Source organism: Echinops telfairi, unplaced genomic scaffold, assembly GCF_000313985.2.
Source record: "Echinops telfairi isolate 266 unplaced genomic scaffold, ASM31398v2 ScPeMD7_3533;HRSCAF=4204_0, whole genome shotgun sequence".
Classification (NCBI taxonomy): Eukaryota; Metazoa; Chordata; class Mammalia; order Afrosoricida; family Tenrecidae; genus Echinops; species Echinops telfairi.
This window is the reverse complement of record NW_022107431.1, coordinates 9,737,749-9,764,941: the sequence shown is the minus strand read 5'-3', so window position 1 is coordinate 9,764,941 and position 27,193 is coordinate 9,737,749. Positions and strand designations below refer to the sequence as shown.

The 27,193-nt window shown below is 52.2% G+C and overlaps 1 protein-coding gene across 3 annotated transcripts in view; it reads left to right on the top strand.

Moving 5' to 3' along the window:
• SYNJ2 (synaptojanin 2) overlaps positions 1-27,193 on the top strand; it is a 92,469-nt gene that overhangs the window by 58,139 nt on the left and 7,137 nt on the right. For 2 of the 3 annotated variants that reach the window (XM_013004479.2, XM_045294437.1), the window contains exons 11-23: positions 1,365-1,556; positions 3,822-3,903; positions 7,924-8,064; positions 10,337-10,529; positions 12,646-12,804; positions 13,929-14,085; positions 15,144-15,261; positions 18,940-19,158; positions 19,247-19,325; positions 21,105-21,273; positions 22,272-22,448; positions 24,421-24,546; positions 27,040-27,152. In XM_013004479.2, coding sequence (XP_012859933.1) covers positions 1,365-1,556; positions 3,822-3,903; positions 7,924-8,064; positions 10,337-10,529; positions 12,646-12,804; positions 13,929-14,085; positions 15,144-15,261; positions 18,940-19,158; positions 19,247-19,325; positions 21,105-21,273; positions 22,272-22,448; positions 24,421-24,546; positions 27,040-27,152 — 1,925 coding nt within the window. Of the gene's footprint in view, positions 1-1,364; positions 1,557-3,821; positions 3,904-7,923; positions 8,065-10,336; positions 10,530-12,645; positions 12,805-13,928; positions 14,086-15,143; positions 15,262-18,939; positions 19,159-19,246; positions 19,326-21,104; positions 21,286-22,271; positions 22,449-24,420; positions 24,547-27,039; positions 27,153-27,193 lie in introns of all 3 variants that reach the window. The other variant, XM_045294436.1, reaches the window with a different exon arrangement.

Genomic DNA, 27,193 nt, shown 5'->3' with positions numbered 1-27,193 from the left:
GCTTGGAGTTTCAAGGACATCCCAGCTCACGACTGACTCTCGGCTAGCGCTTCTTGTTCTACCTCCTGGCTCCTGCATCATGCCTGGGGTCTCCAAAGCTTGCCAGCAGCCACCCAAGGCTTAGGACTCGGTCCCTGTTCCCGTGGAGAATCAGGAATCGGAGAGGAGAATGAAATGTGTGACTAACCGTCTCCAGGAACAGCCGTCTCCTTTGCCAGGAAACTAGAAAGACAGAAGGGGGCCCGGTCACTGTTACTGAGCAGGCTGATCAAAGATTCCATACAAAAAATCCTGATCGCAGGGGGAGATAAGGCAGAACACAATTTCAGATTCTCCTGCCCTCCAGCCTTTCTGGGGCCACGGAGGCTGCATCAGCCCCTGAAGCTAATGCCATGAGATAATCTTTACGCCTTAACCAAACATATCTCCTAAAGTCTTTTAAATTGACCAGTAGTTTAGCTTGATGAGTGGAAAATGTCTGCTCAGATGACTGTGCTCTTTTAAGATCTAACTACAGTCTCAAAGCGGCAACACCACTCAGAAGATCCGGTAGAGAGTTTAGGGGGCAGCGAGTTTAGGTGAATGGAGGAGACAACTCAGAAAAGGGCATCATGGAAGGTACCCGTTGCCCTGGGTCATCTGTGTAGATGTCGATGTATGTTCTCAACAATAACAACAAGCATAGACTAGAATGATGTGGCAGTCCGGTAGACCAGAGAAACAAATCCAGGGAGACTCATGTGCATAAGAAAGAGGTTTATAGACAAGAGCAATTGAACATTGAGATAACACCCCAGCCCAGTTCAGATCAAGTCTATAAGGCCCGTATTAGCCCATATATCTGATACCAATCTATAAAGCCCTCTTCTGACTCACGAAACACATGCAATGACGCCGAATGCAGGAAGATCACAGGCCAGTGGGTGGGAAGTCTTGTGGATCCAGTGGCGTTGTGAGCATCTCGACATTGGCAGGGGTCTCCACGTGGCTCCTCCAGCTCAGAGCACTAGCGTAGCTCCATGTGCCTTATCAGCTGCAATGTCTCCCAGGGAGTGAGCGTGTGTCCCACCTCCAGTGAGCTATTTATCTCCTTAGCACCTCCAAATGAGGTCATCAAGCTGCCACCTGATTGACAGGCTAAACTCCACCCCTTCACTCTTCATCTGCTCAAACTGACACCAGACTGTGTCACTACCACAGAGGAGCAAAGACAGACCCTGATGAGACAGCCCAGTGTGTGTCAACAACAAGGGTCCATGCCTTGGCTCCAAAATTTGGGTTAGGTTCCCATCCTTTGTCTTCATCAGGCTCATCTTTTAGTCCACACGAGCAGATGCATGTGCCTTTGATTTCCTCCCCCACAGTGACCCCCAGGATCCTGAAAGCCATGTGGGAGCGGCAGTCGGAGTTCACAAATTTCAAGCGGATCCGTATCGCCATGGGGACCTGGAACGTCAATGGAGGCAAACAGTTCAGGAGCAACCTCCTCGGGACCGCGGAGCTCACCGACTGGCTGCTGGACTCACCCCAGCTGTCCGGAGCAGCCGGGTCTCAGGGTGAGGGCGGTTCCCTCAGAAAGAACCACATAATAAACTCCACTGACCCCTGGGGGGCGGGGGGACCTGGCTAAGAGCTCCTGCCACGGGGAATTCAAGACTGAGCTCTTGTTTTCCATTTGTTTTCCCCCTTTTCAGTGGTCCCGAGCAGCAGTGCCTAACAAACTAACTACTGGCCGCTCGCTCTCTCTCCCTCTCGCTTGCTCATGCTCTCTTCAAATCCGTAGACTTAACATCTTTTAGGGAAGTTTCATGTGTACAGAAAAGACAGGATCCCCATGCCCTGACCCGTGCATACAGCGTTTGTCAACCCAGTTATCATGAACCTCTCGTCATCCTGCGGCCCGTCTGTGACAATGGATGGACGAGAGTGATGCACTCCTACTGATCAAAGCCCAGCGTTTACATGAGGAATCATTCTTGGTGTTATAAGGAGTCCTGGTGCCGCAGGGATTAGACACTTGCCTCCTAACCAGAAGGCCAGCGGTTCGAACCCACCAGCCATTCCCGGGGGGACGATAGGAGTCAGAATTGACTGGACAGCAGTGGGTTTAGGTTTTTCTCTGTTGTGTACAGGTCCAAAGGTTTGGGGGTTTGTTTTTTAATATCCTTTAGAGTTTTATTGGCATATAAGGCTCCTGTCGTAGAATTCAGTAGTTGAGCCACATCAAGAAGAGCCGTGTCATCATCACCACAGCCCTGTGGGTTTTGATGCATGAGGGGCTTCTACAGACTTTAGGAAAGGCCCCGGGTGTGTATAATGCCCTGTGCCCACCTTGACCGTGATGTACAGAAGAGTTCCACTGCCCTGCCCTGAAAGTGCCCTGTGCGTCACCTGCACACCCTCCCCTGCCCCCTGGCACCCACGGACCTTGCTCTCGCTCTAGTTCACCTTGTCCAGAATGTCACTGGGGTGGAATCTGCAGAGCGTGCAGCTTTTTCAGACTCAGGCACGCATTCTCCTTTCAGAGTATCTGGGAGAGCCCCAGAGCTGTGCCCCTCTCTCCGCCCGTCGAGACTCTGCTGTCTGAGGGGTTGAGAACTCGAACCCATTGGTCAAAACAAGATGTGGCCCCAGCGTTTTGTTACGGTCAGGAGCTTGTCTGGGGCCAAGCATGTTTTACATGACTGGCTTGGCCAAGAATGTCTTGTCCTCCTGCATTTTCTCAAAGGGTTTGTGTACCTACTAAGAATAACGTGGTTCCCCATTGGCCACCTCCCCTCTGAGTCCCTCTGAGGCGGTGTAATATTTAGTGGCCTCGAACTCAGCGCAGAGGGCTGTGATTTTGTCAGCCAGCACTGATGCCTGGATTCTTGGATCGCCCATGGCTGAATGATGTGGGGAGGGGACCCCAGTCCACAGCTCAAAGTTAGGGGGTGCCTCGGTGAATGGGCCGTGCTGGCAGTTGGGTGTGGTGTGTCCAGAGACCACTCAGCCCCACAGATGCTAAGTGTGAAGCCTCCTTGTTTGTCTTCGGGATTGTGGGGTGACTGGCGGCAGCTGGGGGCGGGGGTGAACCTGTAGGGAATCTTGGGTGGAGGGCAAAGAAGACGTGCGGATCAGACAGGAGCGGTGTTTGTTTCCTTTGTACACACAGTGTTTTTCTATACAAATGAAAGCTTGGGTCTGGCAAAGCTTGAAATTCAGAGTGGACCTCTTGGCTTGACAGACGAGGAAGTGGCCCTCTTCAGGGATGGGCGTGTGGGTGCAGTGGGTGGTGGCTCACGTCATGGCCGTCGGGGTGGCCGAGCCTCGGAGAGCGACGAGTGCAGGAGGGTGCTGGCGAAGGGAACAGGCAAGAGGATGGAGACCCGCGGGGCTCTCTGAGCGTCCTTGAAGCAGACATCGCTTGGGGGCAGCTCTCATGCCAGCCCTGTCTCTGGTGGGTCGGGCTGCCTTTTCTGTGCTCTGACAGTCAGCATGGCGGCCCCAGGACAGGCTGTGTCCCCTCGTGTGGTCATCTCAGTCCTTCAGAAGCACCCACTGGTCTAGCCCAACCACCAAAGCCACCGTGATTGAGTCCTTTCCAGCTGGACACAGCAGGTGGGCCCGGCAGGGACCAGGGCTTCACACCTGGCCTGTGACCTCATGTGGACTTCCGAGTGACCCTGAGCGGTGGTTACAGACGCTTCCGGCAGAGACACAGGTTCAGAGAGGCCGCAGGGGCCAGTGTGGCTGCCCAGAGGCGCTGGGAGCAGGGGCTCCCTGGGAAGCGGGTGACCCAGGCCGGGCCATCCTGATTCTCTCTCCCGCCTGTTCCCCAGATGACGGCAGCCCAGCCGACATCTTTGCCGTGGGCTTTGAGGAGATGGTGGAGCTGAGCGCGGGGAACATCGTCAATGCCAGGTAGGTGGCCGGTGAGAGGTGCTGCAGGTGGTCCTCAGCAGGGCGTGGCCAGAGCAGGACCCTGAGGCTTCCCTGCGGCAGCAGAGGCCCCCCGCCGCCCCCCGCCCCGCCCCGCCCCGGCCCTGCCCACTGCTGAGCCTCATTGCACTCTGCCCCAGCCAGTCCCATCTGCACCCCGTCATTAGCATGTGCTCCCACCGTATGGGCGAGGTGGTCTGTAGAGACAAGGGCCCCGCAATGATCCAGAAGCTCCCAGCAGTCGGAGCCATCCCTCGGGAACCAAGGACACCGACCAGATTTCTCCTGTTGTCAGGTGCCCTCTCATGGCGACGAGGGGGACACCGTCTGGCCCTGCGGCACCTCGCCGTGGCGGCTGGGCTCGAGTGCCCTGTCATAGCCCCTGTCGGTCCATCTGCTCGAGGACTTCCTCTTTTCACCACCAGGCACCCAGTCCTTCCTGACAACGCGTCCAAAGTGTGTGAGACGAAGTCTCGCCATTCTCGCTTCTCAAGCGCATTCTTGGTTGTCACTTCTTCCGAGACGGGTGTGTTTGTCCTTCTGGCAACCCACGGAGGCTCAGTCTCCAAGCCATCTCTTCTCCGGTAGCCTTCCTTCCGCGCTACCCAGCTTCAGTCCATACGGAGCAATCCAAAGCACCGTGGCTTGAGTCAGGCACACCTGAGGCCTCACGGTGACCATGCCTCCTCTATCCTACTTTCGAAAGTCTTTTTGCAATAGATTGGCTCAGTGCAACATGTCATTTTGTTTTTCTTTTCTAAGAAATTAAAAGGTCATTTTATTGGGGGCTCTCACAGCTCTTGTAACAATCCACCCATCAATTGTATCGAGCGTATTTGTACATATGTTGCCATCATTATTTTCCAAACATGTACTTTCTATTTGAGCCCTTGGTATCAGCTCCTCTTTCCGCGCCCCCCCCCATTTTATTTCTTGACTCCTGTTCCTGTGAGTGTTGATTGTGTACCCCAGGAAAATGAACTCTTTGGCTGATGGAATCTTTTCTCCCTTGATCATGAAACACAGGTGGACATCCTTCTGCTGTCCATTGCGTATAGCCAAGATCCACCTGGCATTAGTAATGTAGTGCCCGTTTCCGTGTCCTCTTCTGAACCCGGCCTACATTCCCGGCCGATGCCTGTCATCGTGTGCTATGGTCGTTTTTGAATGGTCTTCAGAAGAAATGTACTCGTGTGGGGCATTACGGACACGATCCCATCATGTCCACACTCTGCTAGGTCATCTTTCTCGAGAGTGGGCCTGGATAGGGATTTCTGCCTGTCGGTACACGAATCTCTTGCCATCAACACCGTGTGACCCAGCCCTTCGATGGCTGCGTCTGCCTGTGGAAAGAGCTCAGCTGGTGTGCCGTCAATTCCTGGAGCTTCGGTCTTGCGAGTGCCTTCACTGTCGCCTGGCCTTCTCCCTGCAGAACCGTCCCTGTGCATCGCGGGTGCTGCCATCAGTCAGTCCTGTTTGGGCCCAGTGACTGTGCTCCTGCTTCTCCCGTGGTGCTTCCTGCGCCCTTCAGGATCCTGCCTAGGGTCCCTGGCTCCCTCCAGGCTGCCGTCTGCTCTTCAGTGATGCAACTTGCAACCTGCTGAGCATGCTTTTCCCCTGGGTCTCTCACCCGAGCCTTTGCACACGTCACCGCAGTACGTCACTGCGTCTTCCCAAGCTGCCCTCGAAAGCGCCTGTTCAGCTTGTTGGCTCTGTCAACTCTGACTGATCTGAGCTCCCTCTGCGTTCAAGAGCAAGTTTCGGAGTCTCTTCTGCTTCCCCGCCTTCCGAATGATCCTTTGCTTTCTGCATGGACGACGTTCTGGATGTCCTTCCGCAGCTCCTCTGGCTCCTGGAGGTTCCGGGGTTAAGTCTGTTATTGAGGTGTTCTCGACGTCCAGGTGGGGTAGGTTCAAGGTTGCATTTTGGCGCTCGTGGAATTGTTTCTAATTTCTTCAGCTTCGGCCTGAGCTTGCACGTGAGCAGCTAGTATTCTGTCCCATCGGCCACTGGCCTTGTGGGGCTCACGATGTTCACCTTCTCCTTTGTCTCTTTCGACAGGTGGAATCGATCTGACTGCTGTGCGTTCCCTTTGGTGAGCTTCACCTGTGGCTCCACTGGGTTGTTGGAAAGGGGTATCTGCAGTGAGGAAGTCATATTGGTTTTGCAAATATTCTAGCCTGTGACCTCTAGTGTCGTTTTTATCAGCAAGGCCGTCTTTTCCAAATCCTTCTTTGTTTCTGGCTGTTTGCACTCCATCCGCAGTCCTTACCCAAGCATCTTGAGTGCATGTGTGCGCGATTTCGGTCTGAAGGCGTTGGTGATTCCATCTTTGACTGTGGTGGTAATGGGGCAGACATCTTCTTGCAGGTGTGCACATTGTCCCATCACGGACAGACACGGACCTTCAGGAGAGACCTTGAAATGTTCTTTTTGATGATGAACCTGGCACCATTCGCCTTCAACTTGTCATTCCCAACGTAGTTAGACCGTGGATTGTCAGCCTCCAAATGGCCAAGGCCTGTCCGTCCCCTTAGGGATAATTCATGTAAACGTCATAACTCTTCCCCATTCTTACTAATATGCTCTGCCCCTCTTCTTAGCCCCTTAGTAGGGGAAGAGAAGGAAGACCCAGCGTGGTTGTAGCCTTGGCCTCTGGCCTGGTATTGGGGTGACTAACGCTGTACTGGGCTGGATTTCCGTGCCTGGCAGGTGGGGCCGGTGTGTGTGTGCTCATGGAGGGTGGGCCGGGCGGTCTTGTTCCTAGGCTTACAGTGGGAGAACTGTTGAGCACAGGGAGGGAGGCCTTTGTTCTCAGCACCCCGTCGGGGAAAGAATCAAAGCCAGGAGATTGCTATTGACCACAGGATCAGCCTGGCTATCTTTTGAATTGTGGACGAATATGTTGTTGTTCTGACCAAATGTGTATTGAGGACACTCGCTGTACGATGCAACCAACCCCATACTATTTGTCTCCAAAGCCTTTCAGCGCCCCAAACAGAAACTCAGTGCCCCCTAAACAAGGACCCCATTCCCTTTCCCCAAGCCCCTGGGAACCACCAATCTACTTCTGGCTCTCTGGGCTTGCCCGGTCTCCAATTTACTTCTGGCTCTCTGGGCTTGCCCGGTCTCCAATCTACTTCTGGCTCTCTGGGCTTGCCCGGTCTCCGTATTTTACGTGATTCTCTGTCAGAGGAATCCCGTGTGATCCTCGATGCTGAGGCCGACTGGTTTCACCCGGCATCATGCTTGTAGAGCTCACCCATCTCTTGGTGGGTACCGGGTTCCATGTCCTTTGTTGGCTGAATCGGATCCACTGTTCAGGGATGTGCCGTTCTGTTTTCCCCTCTTCTGTTGACGGGCACTTGGGTTGCTCCCACCTTCGGGCAGCAGCGAAGAGTCCTGCTACGAATGTTGGGGTCACAAGTTCCTGTTGGAGCGCCCGTACATTTCACTCTCTTGAGTTCCATTCCCGGGACGGGGATGCCGGGCCTGTGGCGATGGTGTGGCTAACTCTCCAACACTGGTGTGGTGATGGCGGTTGTAGACAGCCACCACCCGGTGGGCGTGAATAGGCATCTCCCAGTAGCACACAGCAGCCCCATCGAGGACTAAAGAGTCAGGCATCTTTGCATTCGCTCTGGGCCACTCCTCTATCTTCTCTGCAGAAATGACATTTCAAGTTCTCGCTCATTTGTTAACGGCATCATGTGCCTTTTGGTTGCTCCGTGAACACTTCCCGCACCCCTGTTTCCCCTCAAATTTCAGCATTATTCTTAAGAGCTTCCTGAACAAACCAAGAAGGCTACTTCAGCCGAGCTCCTGGGAGCAAGGGCCTGAGCTGGGCTCCAGGGGTAGGGGGTGGGGGGACGTCCAGTAGCATGCTGCCCGGGAGGTCCCAAGAGCCCCTGGCAAGACCAGGCAGGATGAGTAGGGTAGGAGACATTGTGGGTGGTGTGGCCCACCTGCCTGTCCCCGGTGCCCTCTGCTCTCCCCTGCCAGCACCACTAACAGGAAGATGTGGGGGGAGCAGCTGCAGAAGGCCATCTCGCGGTCGCACAGGTACATCCTCCTGACGTCGGCACAGCTGGTGGGCGTCTGCCTGTACATCTTCGTGCGCCCCTACCACGTGCCCTTCATCAGGTAAGAACGTCGTCCCGCAGGCAGCGAGGGCCGGCGCGGTGCTCCCCTGCGGCAGGGTCAGGATCGGCCCTCACTCTAGCGAAAGGTAGTCAAGGGGCCCGTGAAAATGAGGTGGTGTAGAACTCTGTCTCGCAACAAAAGAGTCGCCCCCATAAAACGTCCAAGTCCAAGGGCTTGGCTCTTCCAGAAAGCGTGTCTCCCCCCAGCCTCAGTTTGGCACAAGGAAGGGAGCCCCTTGTTGAATAGTCACAGACAGGAAACGTTCTGCACCCCTCCCCACCCCCACCTACTCCCCACCCCTCTCCCATGTTGTATAACTCAGCAGGAAATGCCTGCTCTTTTGTTCACATGTAAAAAGAACTGTAAGAAGGCTCTGTGGATAGAACCCCAGCCCTGCAGAAAGGAGGCCTTGGGCCAGTGTCTCCTGTCAGGAGGGCAGGGATTTGTGTGTGTTTAGGTTCGTGTGTGTGTGTGTGTGTGTGTGTGTGTGTGTGTGTGCGCGCGCACATGTGTAGAAACTTACCTTTTCACTCAACTTTCTGACAGCCTCCAATTGCTGGTCTCAGCATAGCATTCAGATGTCCCCCCCCACCCCCCAACTTACTAACTGTTCCACCACCCACCTTCCATTCACCCTTCTGGGTGTTGTGTGTGCACGTCCCTAGGATGCTTAGAAGCTTGGCCACCAGTATTTCACAGACCAGCAGGGACACCCATGGTGGCCAGGTTTCAGCAGAGCTTCCAGACGCCGGTGTCTCCTTCTGGCAAGTAGCCCAAGAATCACAACGGTGCGCAGTCTGATCTCGAGCGGGAAGATGAACGCCCCCCCCCCCCTCCGCATGCCGGGCTGTGACCCACAATGAGCACGAGCACACGACAAGCAGGGAGGTGGGAGAGGACGGGGCAGTGTTTCATTCTGGTGCCCGTGGGGGGTCCCCAGGAGTCAGAGGCAACTTGACAGCAGCTCATGACGAACCCTAGCGGCTGGTGCTGGGCATGAGCTGGCCTTTCCCTCCTAAACCGAGTAGGGCACCTGCTGGAGCACCTCTAGTTACTGGAAGGCGACAAGTGTGCCCTGCCTTGGTCTGGCTCGAGACTTTGCCTTGGCTTCTTGATCGTCTTACGTGGCTCTTCCAGAAAACTTTCCGGTTTGCAGTCTTTTGAACTTTTTCTTTTTAAAATCATTTTATTGGGGGCTCGCACAACTCTGATCACAATCCAGCCATCCACTGTGTCAAGCACGTTGGTACCTATGTCGCCATCATCATTTTCTTTCTACTCGAGCCCTTGGATCAGCTCCTCCTTTTCTTTTGGACTTTCATGACCGTCGGAGCCCATGCGTGTGTAGATGAGAAGTTGTTGTGTTATGTGACACAGAACCTCAAACTCCTGTGGGCTTACTGGATTCCCCCGGGGCCGGAAGAACTAGGAAGTCATCTTTAAACCTCAAACCAAAACTACCCCCGTGAGGTCACTTACAAACAGAACAAGGGAAGGAGGGACGCGAGGACTACCCAGGGACGACCTAGAAGAAGACGCAACTCTCTGAAGAGCCACCTGTCGGATCAGGTGGCCGATGACTCTCAAGCTCAGTGGAGACGGATAAGGGTTGGAGAGAGTAGACGTAGCTACCCCTGAAATGGCAGAGAGACTTGCAGGCTGGTGACACCTGGGAGGGATGGAGCCGGTGGCATTTGCTCAGGACACGCAGAGTGTTGAACGGGCATGTGTCGAGTAAGTGCATGTTTCGCCACGTGGGTGTTCAACAGCAGCAGGAAGTTGGCCTGCATGTGAGCAGGAGTCTGTGGGAATCGGAAGTCAGAAACACACATGCCTAGCCCAGACAGTGGCCGACTCCTCGTCCTCAGACTATGGAGATGATCTGATGGCACCCCTGCACCCTGTACTTTGCAGGGAAGCTTTGGGGGTGGGGGAGACGGTGACAAGGCCTACATGCTTCTGCTGCATTAGGGACAACGTGGGAACTCAAAGCAGCACCCGACGGCACCTCCTGAGCCGCGCTGCAAGTGTCCCTGGGGACTCTCTGCGTACAGAGCCGTCCAGGAGATGCCCAGTGGCTTGGACCAGAGAACTTGTCCCCGGGGAGAGGAAGAGGCCTCCTCACAGGGGACGCGGTGGGTGCTGTGGTGTTGGCCACCGACAAAACGCGACTCAGTAGCGTCTCAGGGCAGAAGTCCACTCTCAGAAAACCGGATTTCCGCGTGTCCCTGTAGCCGCCCAGGAACCGACGGAGTGCGTGCTTCCATTGCAGGGACGTGGCCATCGACACGGTGAAGACGGGCATGGGCGGAAAGGCGGGCAACAAGGGCGCCGTGGGCATCCGCCTGCAGTTCCACAGCACCAGCTTCTGCTTCATCTGCAGCCACCTGACGGCCGGGCAGTCGCAGGTGAAGGAGAGAAACGAGGACTACAGGGAGATCACCCAGAAGCTGAGCTTCCCCACGGTGAGCAGCAGGCTGGTGGGGCTGTGGGCCGCTCCGTGGGGTTGGCACAGCTCCTGTACACTGGGCACTAGGAGCACGGCCCTCAGGGGCGGCCTTGCCCGGGAGAAGCCAGACATCGGGGAAGGCGTGGCCATGGCCTGCCATAGAGAGGACAGGATGCGCTGGGCCAGTCCGGCCCTGGGCTGCTCTCTGCCCCTTCTTATCTCGGTACGCTTCCGGGAGCTCTTTTTATGCCCTGGGGTTTCTCAGGTGCATTTTGCAAATTTTTTTCGACTGACTTCAGTGCTGGGGGCGGGGGTGGGGGAAAGGGACTAATGTGGGCCCACTCTGGCCAGGTTGGCCAAGAGCGTGTAAGTCCACCTGGAGTACAAGCCCCATTTCCAGTCGTCATGTTGGCCTTCTGTTCCGGGTGGCTCAGCTAAGAACCCCGGTTGAGACGTCAGGGAATCCCTAACCACTGAGCCCTGGATAAGCAGCCCCGGCGGGGTAATGGTTACACTTTGGGGTGCAATCCACCTGGTTGGCAGTTCAAAACCACCACCAGCTCGGCGGGAGAAAGAGGCTTTCTACTGCCATTAACAGTGACAGGCTCAGAAACTCACCCACGGGGGTGGGGGTCCACTATGAGCCTGCACTGACTCCACGGCAGTGAGATTTGAGTTTGAGCCCTGCCTGATCTTACTGCTAACGCACTGAAGGCCGCTCTCTAGTGGTGGACCAAAGGCTCTTCACCCTGACAACGTTTCATTCTGACCCCGCGCCGCATGTGGCCTGTCAGTAGACCTTTGCTCCGTGGGGTTTTCAGTGGGGGTTGGAATTGCTAGACCTCTCTGGCACCTCTGCACGGACTCCCACCCACATCCTTCCTGTTAGCAGCTGCACCACCCAGGGGCCCCATTCACCCTAAAGCCCACAGGCATTCCTTATAATGAGGATTTTAATGTTCCCCTTGTTGTGCAGTGCTGACGCCCCTGGCCCCCGGCCCCCGGGTGGGGGGAGGGGGGCTGGCACGGGCCTGGTTTCAGGTCCTGACCACAGACGGGCTTCCCAGTCACCTGTCCCTCCTTGGGCTCTTGCTGTGAGGACAGGCCTGCCTCCAGCCTCCGCCTCCTCAGGGCTCCGACTGCCTCCGTTCCTAAGTGCTGGGAGCCTCTTCAAACAAAGGGTTCCGTTGGTATGTCTCAGGTTAAAAGGTGACACCAATAATAGCTCATTTGGGACCTTTTCAATGTCCAGTTTTTCAGACTATGTTGGCCATTATCCATGTTTTGTTTTGGTGTACGCTCAGTGTGATTTTGTGGAAATGTTTCTGGATAAAATTCTTGGCATACGTTGTTAGGAGAAATAAAGGGGGGGGGGGCATCCAGCTCATCTCAACTTGGGACATATCCAAAATAAGCCCCTGTTGCTCGTTGGCCATCGCAGAATTGTCCAGGGCTCTGCATACCTGTGTGGCCACGAGCCCTAAGTAAGAAGCCCTGATGGCCCTGTGGGCTCGGTATGGGCTGTGAACTGCCAAGGCAGCGGTTCAAACCCACCCACCTGTAGTCTTGCCAACCCTGCTCTGCAGTCAGAATGGACTCAGTGGCAGTGGGTTGGTTGGGTTTTTAGCCATAAGGAGCTATTTAAGTTGAAGTTAAAGTGCAATGGAACCGAAAGCTGGCCTCCGTGGTTACCCTGGCCACACTTCTGGTGTCCGGTGTGAGGCTGGTGGCGACCAGGGTAGACGAGGCTTTCCTGGTAAGAACCGGAGCTGGCTTCATGAACCGCTACTGGAACTTCAAACACAAGCTCCACCCAGCTTCCTGAGGGCTTACGGGGTTCCTGGGACAAGCAGTGCCCTTGAGGAAAACCTTTGTTTGTTTCCTGAGATGAGGCTTTCTACTCCTGCAAACAGCTGCCCTCTGGGGAGCCCACAGGGGCAGGTCCACCGGCTTGTACAGGGTCACCACGAGTCAGCATTGACTTCCTGGCTGTGGGTTTGGGGTTTTCTTGGAAGTTCCGCTTTAAGGTGACTGTGGTTTTGCGTGTCCTCCGCCCGGCTGCCTGCTTTTCCTCTCCCCTCCCGTCCTCTTGGCAACTGAGCCTCCTTGGTTCTGATTTTCTGTGTCACCAGGGAAGAAGCGTGTTTTCTCACGACTACGTGTTTTGGTGTGGCGATTTCAACTACCGCATTGATCTCACCTACGAAGAAGTCTTCTATTTCGTCAAACGCCGAGACTGGGAGAAGCTTCTGGAATTTGACCAGTTACAGCTTCAGAAGTCAAGTGGAAAGGTCAGTTGTGCTTCTAAAACACATACACACACACACACACACACACACACACACACACACACAGCAGGTGCTCCTGTATGAAATAATGTTGTTAGGTACCATCGAGTTAGTTCTGATCCTCAGAAGCCCTGTGAGCAACAGAACGAAACACTGCCCAGTCCTGCGCCTTCCTCGGTCGTTCTTGTTTAAGCCCATTGTTGCAGCCACGATGTCAATCCATCTCCTCGAGGGCCTTCTACTTGACCAAGCATGATGTCCTTCTCCAGGGACTGGTCTCTTCTGACAACATGTCCAAAGAATGGGAGACAAAGTCTCACCAACCTAGTCCCTGAGGAGCATTCTGGCCACACTTCTTCCAAGACAGATTGGTTTGTTCTTTAGACCGTCCATGGTAGTTTCAATATTCCTCTCAGGCACCATCATTCAAACGCATCAATTCTTCTCCGATGTTCCTTATTCAATGCCAACTTTCGCATGCATATGAGGCAACTGAAAATGGCTTGGTTCAAGCAGTCCTCAATGTAACCTCGCTGGTTTTCAACACTCTAAAAAGGTGTTGTGCAGCAGATTTACCAAATGCAATGCTTCCTTTGACCTTGACTGCTGCTTCCGTGATCACTGATTGTGGATCCACACAAGACAAAATCCTTGACAACTTGAATCTTTTCTCAATTTATCATGATGTGACCTATTGGTCCAGGTGTGAGGATTTTGATTTTCTTTACATTGCGCTATAATCCATCCTGAAGGCTGCAATCCTTGATCTTCATCAGCAAGTGCTTCCAGTCCTCACCTTCAGCAAGTAAGGTTGTGTCATCAGCATATCGAAGGTTGTTCACAAGCTGGTCTTGCTTCATTCGCATCAGAGAGGTGGGATTTACAGCACAGGGTCACACAATGGGGAGCAGTGACATACTACTGAGGATCCTGCCCCAGCCAAGAGGGTACATGGGGCAGGGTGGGGAGGGCATAGTTCAATCCATGACATTCCACCCATTATCCCACACCATCCTGGAAGAGACGTGTGTGTGTGTGTGTGTGCGCGCACGCGCGCGCGTGCTTGCTTTGAACACCCAGCATCTAGGGGCACTGAGCTGATCTGAGGCTTCATGCTCTCCATGCAGATTTTTAAAGACTTTCATGAAGGATCCATTAACTTTGGCCCCACCTACAAGTATGACGTCGGCTCAGCTGCGTACGACACGAGTGACAAGTGCCGGACGCCAGCCTGGACAGACCGGGTGCTATGGTGGCGGAGGAAGCACTCCTTTGATAAGACAGGTGCAGGGTGGGCAGGTGGCAGAACTGCGGGGGCGGGGTGGGTGTTCAGAGGACACTTGTGACAACCCAAAGCTGGCAGGCCTACGTCATGCCAGAGGCTGACCCCTGAACCTTGGGGCCACCCCCTTTTGGTCTCTCTTGTCAGCTGGTTACATGCCAATGGCAACACCCACATCCCTGGGTGCCCCCCGCCCCCCGCCATTTTTTGGTGGAGAAAGAGGACAACAGTACTGGTCAGCTGAGTTCTCTTCTTCCGGGCCCCTTCCCCCACCCCACACGTCTGCTCCAGTCCTGCCAAATGGAGCCCTGGTGGGTTCTAACCGCAAGATGAGCAGTTTAGACCCACCAGCTGGCCCACGGGAGATGGAGGAGGCTGGCTGCCCCCGTGAAGACGTAGTGCCTCAGAAACCCAGTACAGAGTCACTGTGAGTTGGAATCAACTCCGTGGCAGTAGTTTGGGGTTTGCTTTGGTTTAGTCCTACCAAACCCACGTCTTTATCTGCTTAAAACCCAGATTTCAGATTACATGGGAGCCAGACACCAAAAGGAGTCCCTGGATAGTGTAAACCCTTAACCAGCCACTCTGGGGAAGAAAGATGGGCAAAGATTGGCAGTCTGGGAAACCATAGGAGGGGACTAGGTTGCTATGGACGGACTCGCTGGCAGGACCGTAAACAGTGGAACTTGGCTGGAGAGTGTCTGCGGACATATCTAAGCAAGCCAGTCACACCTGCAGGTTGAGGAAGTGCATCTTCAGCCAGGCTGAGGGGCCGCCAGCCGGACGGTGCTAAGTAACCCGGGGCTCTTGGTGAGAGCTGCCGTCTGTGCTCCCTGTGGGCTGAGGTAGAACACGTGGCAGTTCCAGGTCCCAGCCCTGAGGTTTGCATGGAGGCCAGGGCCCCAAGCAGCGATGATTACTTAGTCCCCAAAGCAACCCCCAGGCTGGCGTCCAGCCTAAGCGTGTGGCCTCCCGTGGAGCAGCACCCCAGAGGTGCCTGTGCATCGATGCAAATCTGTGTGTGCCTCACTCTCTGACTTGCTCTCTCCCCCATGAGCAGCGGGAGAGCTGAACCTTCTGGACAACGATCTCAGTGTCGGCACCAGAGTCCAACACACCTGGTCGCCTGGGGTCCTCTTGTACTACGGCCGGGCAGAGTTGCAGGCGTCTGATCACAGGTACGTGGGCTGGCCTCAAGAAGGGAGGGGCTCCTCTTCCCACTGGCCACTGACAGACCAATCCCTAAAGGGTAGTGCACGCACAAGACTATTACGACCTAGGACACGGCCACCCTCTGGAAACGCCCCCAGCCCCAGGATCCAGTTTGCCATTGTTCTGATCATTCACCGCGTCTTGGGTAAAAATGTCTAGTTTTGGATTTTTCAAATTGTCATCAATGATATCATTGTGCAACTTGCTTTTCATGACAGTATTTTTGAAACACAGTTGGGTCAATATTATCAATGTGGTTCATTCATTTGTAATTTCCATACAGTACGAGGGGGTACCCAAGAAAACTGGAAGAAAACTCCACCCAGCAGAGCTTTCTTAGTACGTCCTTTTCCTTGCTAGGAGAGCATCAAGCAACTCGCTCTGCATCAATGCACCCAGTGGCATCACCTGGGAAGGTTCTCTGGTCACACTGAATTTTTTCATAAAAGCAGTTTTGGTTCAACCTCATTTTTTGTGATGGCCAATTTAAGAAAACAGAGTGTAGGAAATTTTGTTTCTTGCTTGGGAAAAATGCCACAGAAACTGTTGTGATGTAAAATAAGGACAGCACTATGGGAAAAACTCAATGTATAAGGGGATTACTCATTTCAAAAGAGATGAAATGTTGATTGATGACAAACCTTGTTTTGGACACCCGTCAACTTCCTGAACCGATGAAAATGTTAACAAAATTTATGCACTTGTGCTCAAAGACCAATGATGGACCATTGAAGAGATGGGGAAGTTATCTGGACTATCTTGGAGCTCGGTTCAGTGAATTTTAACAGAAGACGAGAATGAGAAGGGTCGCTGCAAAATTTGTACCTCGAGTTCTGACTGACCAGGAAAAAGAAAGCTGAGTGGAAACATACCGTGCTTTGAAAGAACAGCTCCAAATTAACACAGGCTTTTCTTCCAAGGTCATTCCTGGTGATGAGACATGGTGCTATTCTTAGGACCCTGAAAGCAAACATCAATCAAGCCAGTGGAAGATGCCATTGTCACCTTGCCCCAGGAAAGCCCAAGTGAAATCAAAGATCAAGATGATGCTCATTTGGTTTTTTTTAAATGTGAGGTTGGGTGGGGATAGTGCATTTGGAGTTTGTTCCACCAGGTCAGACTGTTAATTAAGCTTTCTATTTAGAGGTTCTGAAAAGATTGCATAACAGTGTTCAACCAAAAAGGCCTGATTTGTGGCAGACAACTACCACGACACTGCACCTCCTCATGCAGCCATCTTAGTGCACCTGGTTTTTTTTGGTAAAAAACAGCATGCCTGCCTTGCCCCATGCACCTTACTCTCCTGACTTCGCTCCACATGACTTCTTTTTGTTTCCACAAATGGAGAGGGACATGAAAGCACAGCGGAACAGCAATTTGACTAAGTAGAAGAGGTGAAGAGAAAAAACAAGATACTGTCAGTCATCTAAACAGAATCGCAGATTTGACAGATGCTATTCAGTGTAATAGAGAGTACTTTGAAGGTGATAAGGTTGTTTTGTAAAAAATTTAAATACATATCTTTGTGGGGGGGGGAATCTAGTTTGTTTTGGATACCCCCTCATATTCCAGAAGCTCTGGTGGCTCAGTGGCTAAAGCACGTGACTGGTAACCAAAAGTTCAATAGTTTGGACCCACCAGCAGTTCCATGGGATGAGGGGCCGTCTGCTCTGTAAATATCCCCCTTGGCAGTCCTATGGGGGCATTTCTGCTGTGTCCCATCGGGTCACTATGAGTGACTATTGAACTGGCTGTGGGTTTTGAGATGCTTGGGTGAGGAAGCTACTATATGAGTTCTGGTGGATTGCAAGTTTGGCTGCTAACTGCAAGGCCAGCAATCTGAACCCACCAGCTGCCCTGTGGTGAAGGATGAGGCTCTCTGCACTCCTAAAGATGGCCAGCCTTAGATACTTACAGGAGCAGTTTGAATCCGCCCTGTAGGGTTGCTATGAGTCAGTGAGGGTCTTTGTTTTTAATTTATTCTACTACCTACATCCAGAAATGTTCACCCATTCACTGCTGAATGCTTTTTCTAATGTTTTGTTGTTACAGTTTAGGGTTTTGTGTGTATTTTTAACTTTGCTGAGATGTAATTCACATACAATTCACTGATTTACAAGGTACAATTCAGTGGTTTTTCCACTCTATTTGCAGAGTTGTGCAAAATCACCACTAATGCTTCTAGACTGTTGTCACCCTAAATCCTAGGTGGTGGGGCGCTGGGGGAGGGGGCAGTTCTATTCTCACCTAGAGGTTTGCTGTGAGTAGGAATCAACTCGGTGTCCGTGGGTCCGGTTTTTGGCTTTCATTACCTGAGTGTATCCTGACTCCCTCCCCGCAATGGCACAGTCAGGGTGTTTCCTTTCTCTACTCTGCTCAGCAGAGCTCTAACAAGTGACCTTCTGTAAAAGTCTTCATCTTGACTCTCTCGTCATCTCCCTAAGTCATGTCCTATCTGTGAGATTTCTAGATAAAAGAGATGATTTCCAGCCCTGGATATAAATCACGGAGTCATCCTTAGAAATGCTGGGCCCTTTGGCTGAGTAGGGGTCTCGCCAAGTGCTTGGCAGTCTTGGGATTACCACTGGAAACCTCTCTGCTGACCCAGTACAGCAGTGGTTACCAGGAACCGCAGGAAGCAGGAGGGGGAGGAACCCGCTTATGAAGTTGATAATTTCTCTTCACGGCAATGGAACATTTGGCAATGATTATCGGTGATTGATGTAATTGATGTCAATAAGTTGTACATGTGAAAACATTGAACTGGCAAGCATTGTTATGTATATTTTTCCAGCAAAAAATTGGAAAGAAAAATTATCTGATGAGAGCTTGTTCTCTGATTCTCTGGTTAACTCTTCAGAGCACTGCAGTCTTTTTTTCCTCCCTCACCTAGATGATTCTTGGGGGGAAATCTCAGTTCATACCGAGATTAGCTCAAGATGCAAACTATTGTACAGAAAAAATGGCCGTCTGGTTGACATTACAAAGTAAAAGCTTTAATTGAGGGGCAAGGCAACTTGCAAATTGGGAATCTCAGGGTCCAGAGGATTCTAAACTAAGAAGTCCCAGGGACAGTCTAGAGATTTTAGTAAGACAGGTCAAGGACCTTCAGTAAAAGTCAGTAATTAGTTGACATTTAGTTAATGGTTACAAAATTGGAGAAGGATACATCTGATTGGTAGGAGATTACATGTTTCTAAAAAAACTTAAAGTTACGAAGTAATCTTTAAATTGGGTACATCTGGCCTCAGCACACAAGAGTCCAGGAATGACAGTGGAGGCGGGTGTCATTCTAAAGTTTAACTTGAGTTACACATCTGTTCTGAGACTTGTTTTGGACCTGGCTTCCTAAGCAGCAAGCAGAACCTTTAAGCAAGCAAAATCACATTGTCCATGAAGTGACTTCTCCGTGTTCAATAGAGATTTTAGCCCAGACCTTATCATGGCCACCACCTTATGTTGGGGGTCCTAAGTTAGCCTGGGGTGCCCTCACTCAAGGCAGCAGGCCTGGATGGTCCACGTTCACTGTGACAGCAGAGTCTAGGTATCCAGCACTTGCCCATCAGAGGCTGCAGGTTGGGTGTCCTCTGACTGTCAACATCTTGTCACAGGGTCACGAGTTCTGTTTCCCCTGTGTCCCACAGACCTGTGCTGGCCATTGTGGAGGTAGAGGTACAAGAGGTTGACGTGGACGCCCGGGAGAGAGTGTTCCAGGAGGTCTCCTCATTCCAGGGACCCCTGGATGCCACTGTTGTGGTCAATCTTCAGTCGCCAACGTTGGAGGAGAGAAACGAGTTCCCCGAGGACCTGCGCGCAGAGCTCATGCAGACCCTGGGGAACTATGGGACCATAGTTCTCGTCAGGTATGTGCTGCTGGCTGGCGGGGCCAATATGGGGGACTCATGAGGACCCACATCCTCCGGCTGACTTGGCATGTCTTATCTATTCCAGAATCAACCAAGGGCAGATGCTGGTGACTTTCGCAGACAGTCACTCGGCTCTCAGTGTCCTGGATGTGGATGGCATGAAGGTAGGGTAAGCCAGGCAGCCATGGAGTGGGGCTACCAGGTTGCTTAGTATTATTACGTAGATGTTATTTTACTGCTTTCTCAATGAAAACGTACACAGGAAATTAGGATTCCATTGGAACATTTCTATAGAAATTACTCAGTGACATTCAATTTTTCATACTGTGTCAACATTCTGGAGCTCCGGTCACGTAGATTACACGTTAGGCTGCTAACCACATGGGAGAAAGGTGAGGCTTTCTGCCCCTGTAAAGATGCACAGTGTTGGAAATCCACTGGGGCAGCTCTACTCTGTCCAAAAGGGTGCTATGGGTCAGAATGGGCCTGATAGCAGTGGGTTGGGTTGGGTTTGGTCAGTGTTCTGTCGAATTGCATTCTGGCTGTTCTGTTTCCAGTATTCTCGTTTCCGTGCCCCTTTATCTTCTCACCTTTGCTTTACAGCAGCGGTTCTCAACCTGTGGGTCAAGACCCCTTTGGGGAGGTCAAACAACCCTTTCACAAGGGTCATGCAATTCATAAAAGTAGCAAAATTACTTATGAAGTAGCAACAAAAATAATTTTATGGTTGGGGGCGGGGGATCACCACAACATGAGGAACTGTATTAAAGGGTCCCGGCATTAGGAAGGTTGAGAACCACTGCTTTAATTGCTGACCTATTGGTCTCTTGTAGATGGTTTTTCAAGACAACTGTACTTACAGGTGTAATCCTCTAATTTATGGGTCAATCTGTCAATTTGTTAAAACGTGACCTTAGGCTCAAGATTTTAAAAGTGTCTTTGGGTGACAGGTGAGTCTCAAGAAGTCCTCTAGTGTCAACTGGTCCCACAAGTCTGGACTTTTTAAGAATTTGAGTTTTCTCCCATTCTATCGGGGTCCATTTGTCATGGTCCGGGTCAGAACAATCAGTGGTGGTAGCGGGGTACCAGCTAGATCTTCTGGTCTCTGGAGAAAGGAGGCCAGGATTCACGTAAGCTCTTAGCCCTATAGACCGGATTCTTCTCTGAGATTTTGGTTTCCTCTGTTCTCTTTTGTTTCTGGTAAGTGGACACCAGTCATTCTTAGACACCAGGTGCTACATTTTCCCTTGTCTTGATGTGGTTGTGCTGCCCCCTCTCCTTTGGTCTGGGGCCTGTGTCTTTTACATTTAGTCATGCCAGGCAGAGGGAGCTGAGACTCTTCCCTCTGGTTAAATGGCTGTCGATGTCCCTGGATACATGCAGAGTCAGAAAAGCAGCAAGGTTTTCAATTCCAATCCCATGAGATGACCTGCTTTCTCAGACCTCCAGGCTGGGCAGTGTGAACTTCCTCTTCAGGCTCACAGCTCCTAATGCTGTTTCCATTGTACTAGTCTGCTTTTACACAAATTCACAAGGAAAGGAGAGCAGGAGATGGCGATTTGATCTTTAGTTAGACCAGTGTTTGCCAAAGGGGGTGATACCACCCCACTAGGGAACATTGGAACAACACTGGAACAACACTGGGGAGTGGGCTGCAAAAGCAGATTACCTACACTTTATCCTGGTTTATGGACCGTAATACAAATGTTTTTAATTGGCAGGAGGGGTACCAAAAAGGAGGCAGTACCCAAATAAGTTTAAGAACCTATGATTTAGACCAACCATGAGCACTGGCTGGGGGTCTGCACAGGGCCTGAACCCCCACCTACTCTGCCATCTTGGCAAAGCAGGAGGCTGGGTCTGGCTCCCTGCATGTGTTCATACTTTATGGGCTGGGGGATTGGTTCGATTCCTTGATGGCAATGGCGACTCTCCCCTTGTAGGTGAAAGGCAGAGCAGTGAAGATCAGACCCAAGACCAAGGACTGGTTGAAAGGCTTACAGGAGGAGCTCATCCGGAAACGGGAGAGCATGGGCCCCATGTCCCCCACAGCCAATTCCTGCTTGCTGGAGGAGAACTTTGACTTCACGAGTCTGGACTACGAGTCCGAAGGTTTGTACCCTGGTGAGGATGTTTCCCTGGGGCTGGTAAAGCGGGGCCAGCAAATATTCTAAAAAGATTTTAAAGACCCCCTTCTATCAAGCTGAAAAGAGGCCTGTTGGCACTGTGGGTTAGGCGTTTGAGCTACTTGCTGCAAGGCTGGTGGCTCAAACCCACCAGCTGCTCCAGGGGAGAAAGAGGCTCTCTGCCACCACCACCCCCAATAAAAAGATTTACAGCCTTGGGAATCCTAAAGCGCAATCGTCCTCTGTCCTATAGATTGGATGAGTCAGCATCGACTCAGCGGGCAGTGGGTTTTCTTTTTTTAAACTGTTTGGTTGTTTATTTGGTGAAGATTTACAGTCATCAGTTTTCCATTCAACACTTGACATACATTTTGTCTCATCTCATTCACTCAATCCTCTCAATGTACTACCACCTATCCTGCCTCCGTTTCCATTCCTACCTTCTGAACTTTGTCCTCAGATAAATGCTACCCTTTTGATTTCAAGTGCTTCATTATTCCACAGACTGGCTACACCTCCCTAGTGCTCTTATCCCCCTTATAATAGCCTCGTCTTTTGTTGGGCTGAAAATTGAGCCGAAGGGGTGAGTTCCTTTCCAGAGCTGAGGGGTAGCTTAGGGCCAGAGTTTCACAAGTTCCACCAGACTCTATCCAAACAATTGGTTTTTGTTTTGAAGGTTTTGAGCATTGCTTCACATTTTTCTTGGCAGCAGCCTTTCTAAAGGCCTGCCCTGTACAGGTGTAAAGACCGTGGGATACAAGCACTATGTTCCCTGTACAAGGCACAAGCTGCATCCAGGGCTAGGGTGGGGCATGCTACAGTTGTCAGAGGGAACATTAGCTCTCAAAAGTCAGCTTGGCTGTGGTCTCCTGCCCTTTAGCCCTGCACTATACTGGTTCTCACAGAGCACAGGGGCACCTTGAGGCAGCCCCACCGATGAAAGAGAAGCTCTGCGTCCTCATTGTCCTCTCGTCCTGCTCCCAGGTGATGTCCTGGAAGACGACGACGAGGACGATTTGGTGGATGAGCTCAACCACTTGGTGGTCTCGGACAGCGAGCTGCTGGGAGAGGACCTTCCCGACATCCCCGGCTCTACAGCAGTGGCACTCCCCAGCAAGTTTCCTGCACTTACCAAAAAGCCACAGCAGCCAACATACAAAGGTAGGTCAGCGCCTCTTTTCTAGGCAGCCTGCGGTTTTCCCGCTCCTTCACAACCAGGCGGCTCCTAAGTCTCAACCAAGTGAGCATGCCCCAATCGGTGTGGACACAGGACATGGAGCGAGACCAGTGGCCACAACCCTGTCTTGCTCTAGTCATTCCGTTTCCTGTTTTCACTTCTCTCCCTGCGAAATGCCAGAGCCAAACAGTCTGGGTCTCCACATGGCTTCAGGGTCACAGGTCTGGATTGATTTCACATTTCTGATTTTAAAACCAACAACCTTTTACTCTTATCAGAGGCTTCAATATGAGTCCCGAGGGCGCGATTCTACCGATAGACTATTAAAAATACAAAACCAAACCGTTGCTTTCAAAATGATTCCAACTCATGGTAACCCCTGCCCACCCATGTTGTAGATTAGAACTGCTCCACAGGGCTCTCTTGGCGTTTAATCTTTATGGAAGCAGAACACCTGGGCCTTTCTTCTGTGGAGCTGCTGGCCAGGTTTGAACTGCCAACCTTTGGGTTGGTTAGTAACCCATCCCAAAGTGTGTGTGCTCCAGTACTCCACAAGAGCAGCATGAAGTCATTTCAGACTTGCAGAATGAAAGGTGAAGAGTTCTATCCTAGATAGGCCAGTCACCCCTTTGAGTAAGTTTTAAAACTTAGGTGTTATATGGGAGCCCTGGGTGCTCAAAGGACCCCTGCTGTTGGCTGCTAACCCAAAGGTTGATGGTGAGGAGCCCACCGGAAGCACCCAGGGAAGAATAGCCTGGTGACCTAGTTCCCAAAGAACAGCCATTCAAAGGAGCCAAGTCCTACTCTGACACACCCAAGTCACCAGGAGCCAGAAGTGACTTGGTGCTGGTGGCGTTACCAGGCTGGAAAGGTGACAGGCCGTATTCAGACTCACATACAGCCTGGCTGCCTGTCATCAGGCCTCTGCTGTTGGAGGGTCTAAGCCTGAAGGTGCAGGGACCCTGCAGATGATGGGCTAAGAATAGAGCTCAGGGCCCTTGGGAGTGTTTTATTGGGGGAGGTACAGAAATCCCAAGCTGCTCTGGCTGCATGGGGACCCACAGTGGCTCCATTGAACACTGCAGCATCCCTAGGAGCAGTGACACATGCATTTCCTTGGGGGTTGGTTGGGTCCCCAACATGTTTCCTAAAGCCCCCTGGTTCGCTGGCCTGGCTCCATTCGGGACCTGCCCTGAGGGAGCATCAGACAGCTTCCATGTGTTTCTCATTTAGGGGTTCAAGGGGCTGAAAGGACAGAGAGGCCTTTCTCTGGGGTGGCTGTCTCCAGGCCGCCTCTGGAGGGCAGAGCTGGCGAGCGCTAAGGCTGCTGGGAGTAAAGAAACAAATAAAGCTGGGCGTCCCTAGGACCCCAGCCAACCTGGCAGGCCTCCCAGCCTTGTGTCCCCCATGCCTTGAAGTGACCGGAAGGCCCCATTAGACGGGCGCTCCACATCTCCCTCACCCTTGCCCCAAAGATACTCAGGACTGGGCTTCAAACTGCCCGGAGGGGGGGCGCGGGGAGAGATGTCCCATGATCCCAGGGCAGCGCCAAAGTCACGAGCTCCAAAGCTAAAGCCAATGAATGGTTGGCGGTCTTGAGTCCGCCAGGAGGTGCTGCCGAAGAAAGGCCCGGCAGCCCACTCCTGACGGTCAAAGCTGTGTCAAGCCTGCGGGCGCGGTGCGGTCGGCACACCCACTGGGTGGCGGCGGGGGTTGGGGTTCACAAAGCAGAAGCTCCCGGCTCCGGACGGCGCTCAGCCTCGGGGAAGAACTAGAATGAACTCCCCAGGAGGATTCTAGGCGTTTCTCTGCTGTCTCTGGCGACTGTGCGTCGCAGGCTGTCCCCCCACCCCCACCCCAAGCCAGCCCAAGGGGCGCATGGCCCTGCGCGGACACTGTCCCCCCCCTGCCCCCCAGCCGTCCCCCGGTCTCATCCCTGCCCCGCATGTCCTCCAGATGACGCAGAGCTGGCGGAGTTACAGCAGGAGCTGGAAGCCGTGGGGGACTGTCACCACCGGTCTCCAAACAGGTCTCTGTCGGTCCCCGGTAGGCCTCGGCCACCTCAGAGACCGCCCCCGCCAAGTAAGCCCCGCCTCCCTTCGGCCCGCCGCGATGCCTGCTGGGAGTGAGGCCCGCCCCGCCCCCTCCGGAGGAAACCCGCTTCTGATTCGCTGCGACCTCGCTTGCTCCTCCCCACAGGCGCGTTTCTGCCTCGCGCCCGCCAGGGGGCGCCGCTGGGCTGCTCGGGCAGCTCTTCCATCGCCTCTTCGGCCGGAGAAGCTTCCCGATGGAGGCGTGGGCCTGGCAAGGGGGGAGGGGGGGCTCCTCCCTCTCAGGAAGCATGTCCTGCCGCCAGCTAACCTTACTAACCCCACAATCCATCCTCTTTGCTTCTGCGTCGCTTCCACCCCCCAAACCACCAGAGTGTGACAAACAGACCTAGAAACGTTCTGAGGCTGCACTCTAGAATTGAGGTCCCAGCAGCGCGTGATCGCATGACAGGAGGGGTCCACTAGGAGCCTTGGTGGTGCTTGGCTGGAACCCCAAAGGGGCCGTTCGAAGACACTGGCTTCTCAGGGGGAGAAAGAGGTGGTGACTGCTCCCGTGCAGATTTACAGCCTCGGAAACCCAAGAGGGCAGTTCTACTCCATCCGACAAGGTTGCTAAGAGTCAAAATCGAGCTGAGAGTAGTAGGTTTGGGTTTGGGGAGGGGTTTTTGTTTGTTTTTTGTTTTGTTTTGCTTTTTAGTCTGGAAGGTGAAAGGTGGAACACTTTTTAAGCAATTTGTTGCTTTGAGTACAAAATTCATGTTATTGTAGAAATTTCACAAATATATAAATAGAAGCATAAAACTTTTCAATTCAGTTGACTACTTAGAGGTAACAGCTATTAACAAAAAGAGCGTCCTGTGTTAGGGCCGAGTCCTAGTGACCCGGTAAGGCAGGGTAGAACTGTCTGGGTGGGTTTCTCAGACTAATTCTTTAGGGGAGTTGAATGCCTCATCTTTCTCCTGAGGATTAGCTGGTAGTTTCAATCTGCTGACCCTTGTGTTCAGTAGCCCCAATGCATAACACACCACACTACCAGGACTCCTTTCGAGATATACATACATTATATATATATGTATATATACACACACATATATACACACAACACATATATATACACACTTATATACACACACACACATATATATATATATACAGATTATTGAGCCTGTTTCATTTTGCTTTTTTTTTAACCAAATGAGTAGCCATTTTTGTTTTTTATAATTTGCCCCTACTCTTTTGGGTTCTTTTATTTTAATTAATCATTTTATTGGGGGCTCTTAGAGCTCTCATAACAACCCATATGTCAGTTTCATCAAGCACGTTTGTACATCTGTTGCCATCGTGTCTTTTTACCCTTAACGTACCCTTCGTCCTCTGTGTCATCAGATGTCACTGCTGGCAGCTACCTGGGGATGTTGTGGTTTTCCCCAGAAAACATCTAAAGGATGTGCTCATAATCATAGTGTTTCAAACCACTTTTAAAATCGACTAATGTTTTTATTTAACTCAGGGGTGGGGAACCTTTTTTCTGCCAAGGGCCATTTGGGATATTTATAACAGCATTAGCAGGCCATACTGGTCTCACATTTAATTAACTCACCCCTAATGTGATGGCTGGAACCTCCTTTTTGGGTGCAGCCTGTGATGTTAGTGAGTGTTGATGATTTCTCAGGCTTACACAGCCAGTGGACTGGACATTCCCTGGCCATGATTTAAATGGAACCCCGGAGTGTGAAACCTGATTTCCACCCCTCCCCAGCTAGTGTCCACCGACCAGCACAAACTGTTGGGGAATGTGTGAGTCCAGGTAGACTAGAGAAATAAGTCCAGAAACATGTCATGTGTACATGGGAAAGAGCTTTATAGACAAGAGCAATTAAACATTGAGAAAACAGCCCAGTCCAGATCAAGCCCATAAGTCCAATATTAGTCCATATGTCCGCTACAATCTATAAAGCCCTCTTCAGACTCATGAAACACGTGCAATGACGCCAAATGCAGGAAAATCACAGGGTGGGAGGTCTCATGGATCCAGTGGAGACCCCTGCCAGCACTGAGATGCTTGCAACACCACTGGATCCAAAGGTCTGGCTGCATCAGGGTAGGTCCATGTGGCTTTTCCTCAGGGATGTCTCCCAGGGAGTGAGCAGGGAGAGTGTGTCTTCCACCTCCAAGGAGGAAAATACAGGAGTTCCCAGAATCCTCCAGAGAAGGCCATGCCCACACAAAGACCTCATTGGCTAAATCCTGATTGATAAACTAATCTCCACCCTTACACTCTTAATCCTCAAATTGACACCAGATTATGTAACTACCCCAGGGAATCAAAAGAGACGCTTAGCATGAAGCCTGGCGAGGCTTCTGCCTCCTTGGCTGCTGCGGGTACCCCAAGAGCGAGCGCAGGCCGGAACCCTCTCTGCTGGATGTCACCTGGCTTGGCTTCCCAAAGCCCACGGGGAGATCGTCCTGTGGCAGCCCACCCCCCTGACTGAGATTTAGACTCTGCCCTTGTTGTTTTTTCCAGCTGGGCTGGTGGTAAAGAAGTCGGTTTCAGACATGTCCATCTCCTCCGGCACCCACGGCCAGTACTCGATTCTGCAGACAGCGAAGCTGTTGCCCGGAGCACCTCAGCAACCAGTGAGTCCTGGGCCGCCCCCCGCCCCCCGAAGGTGGAGGGG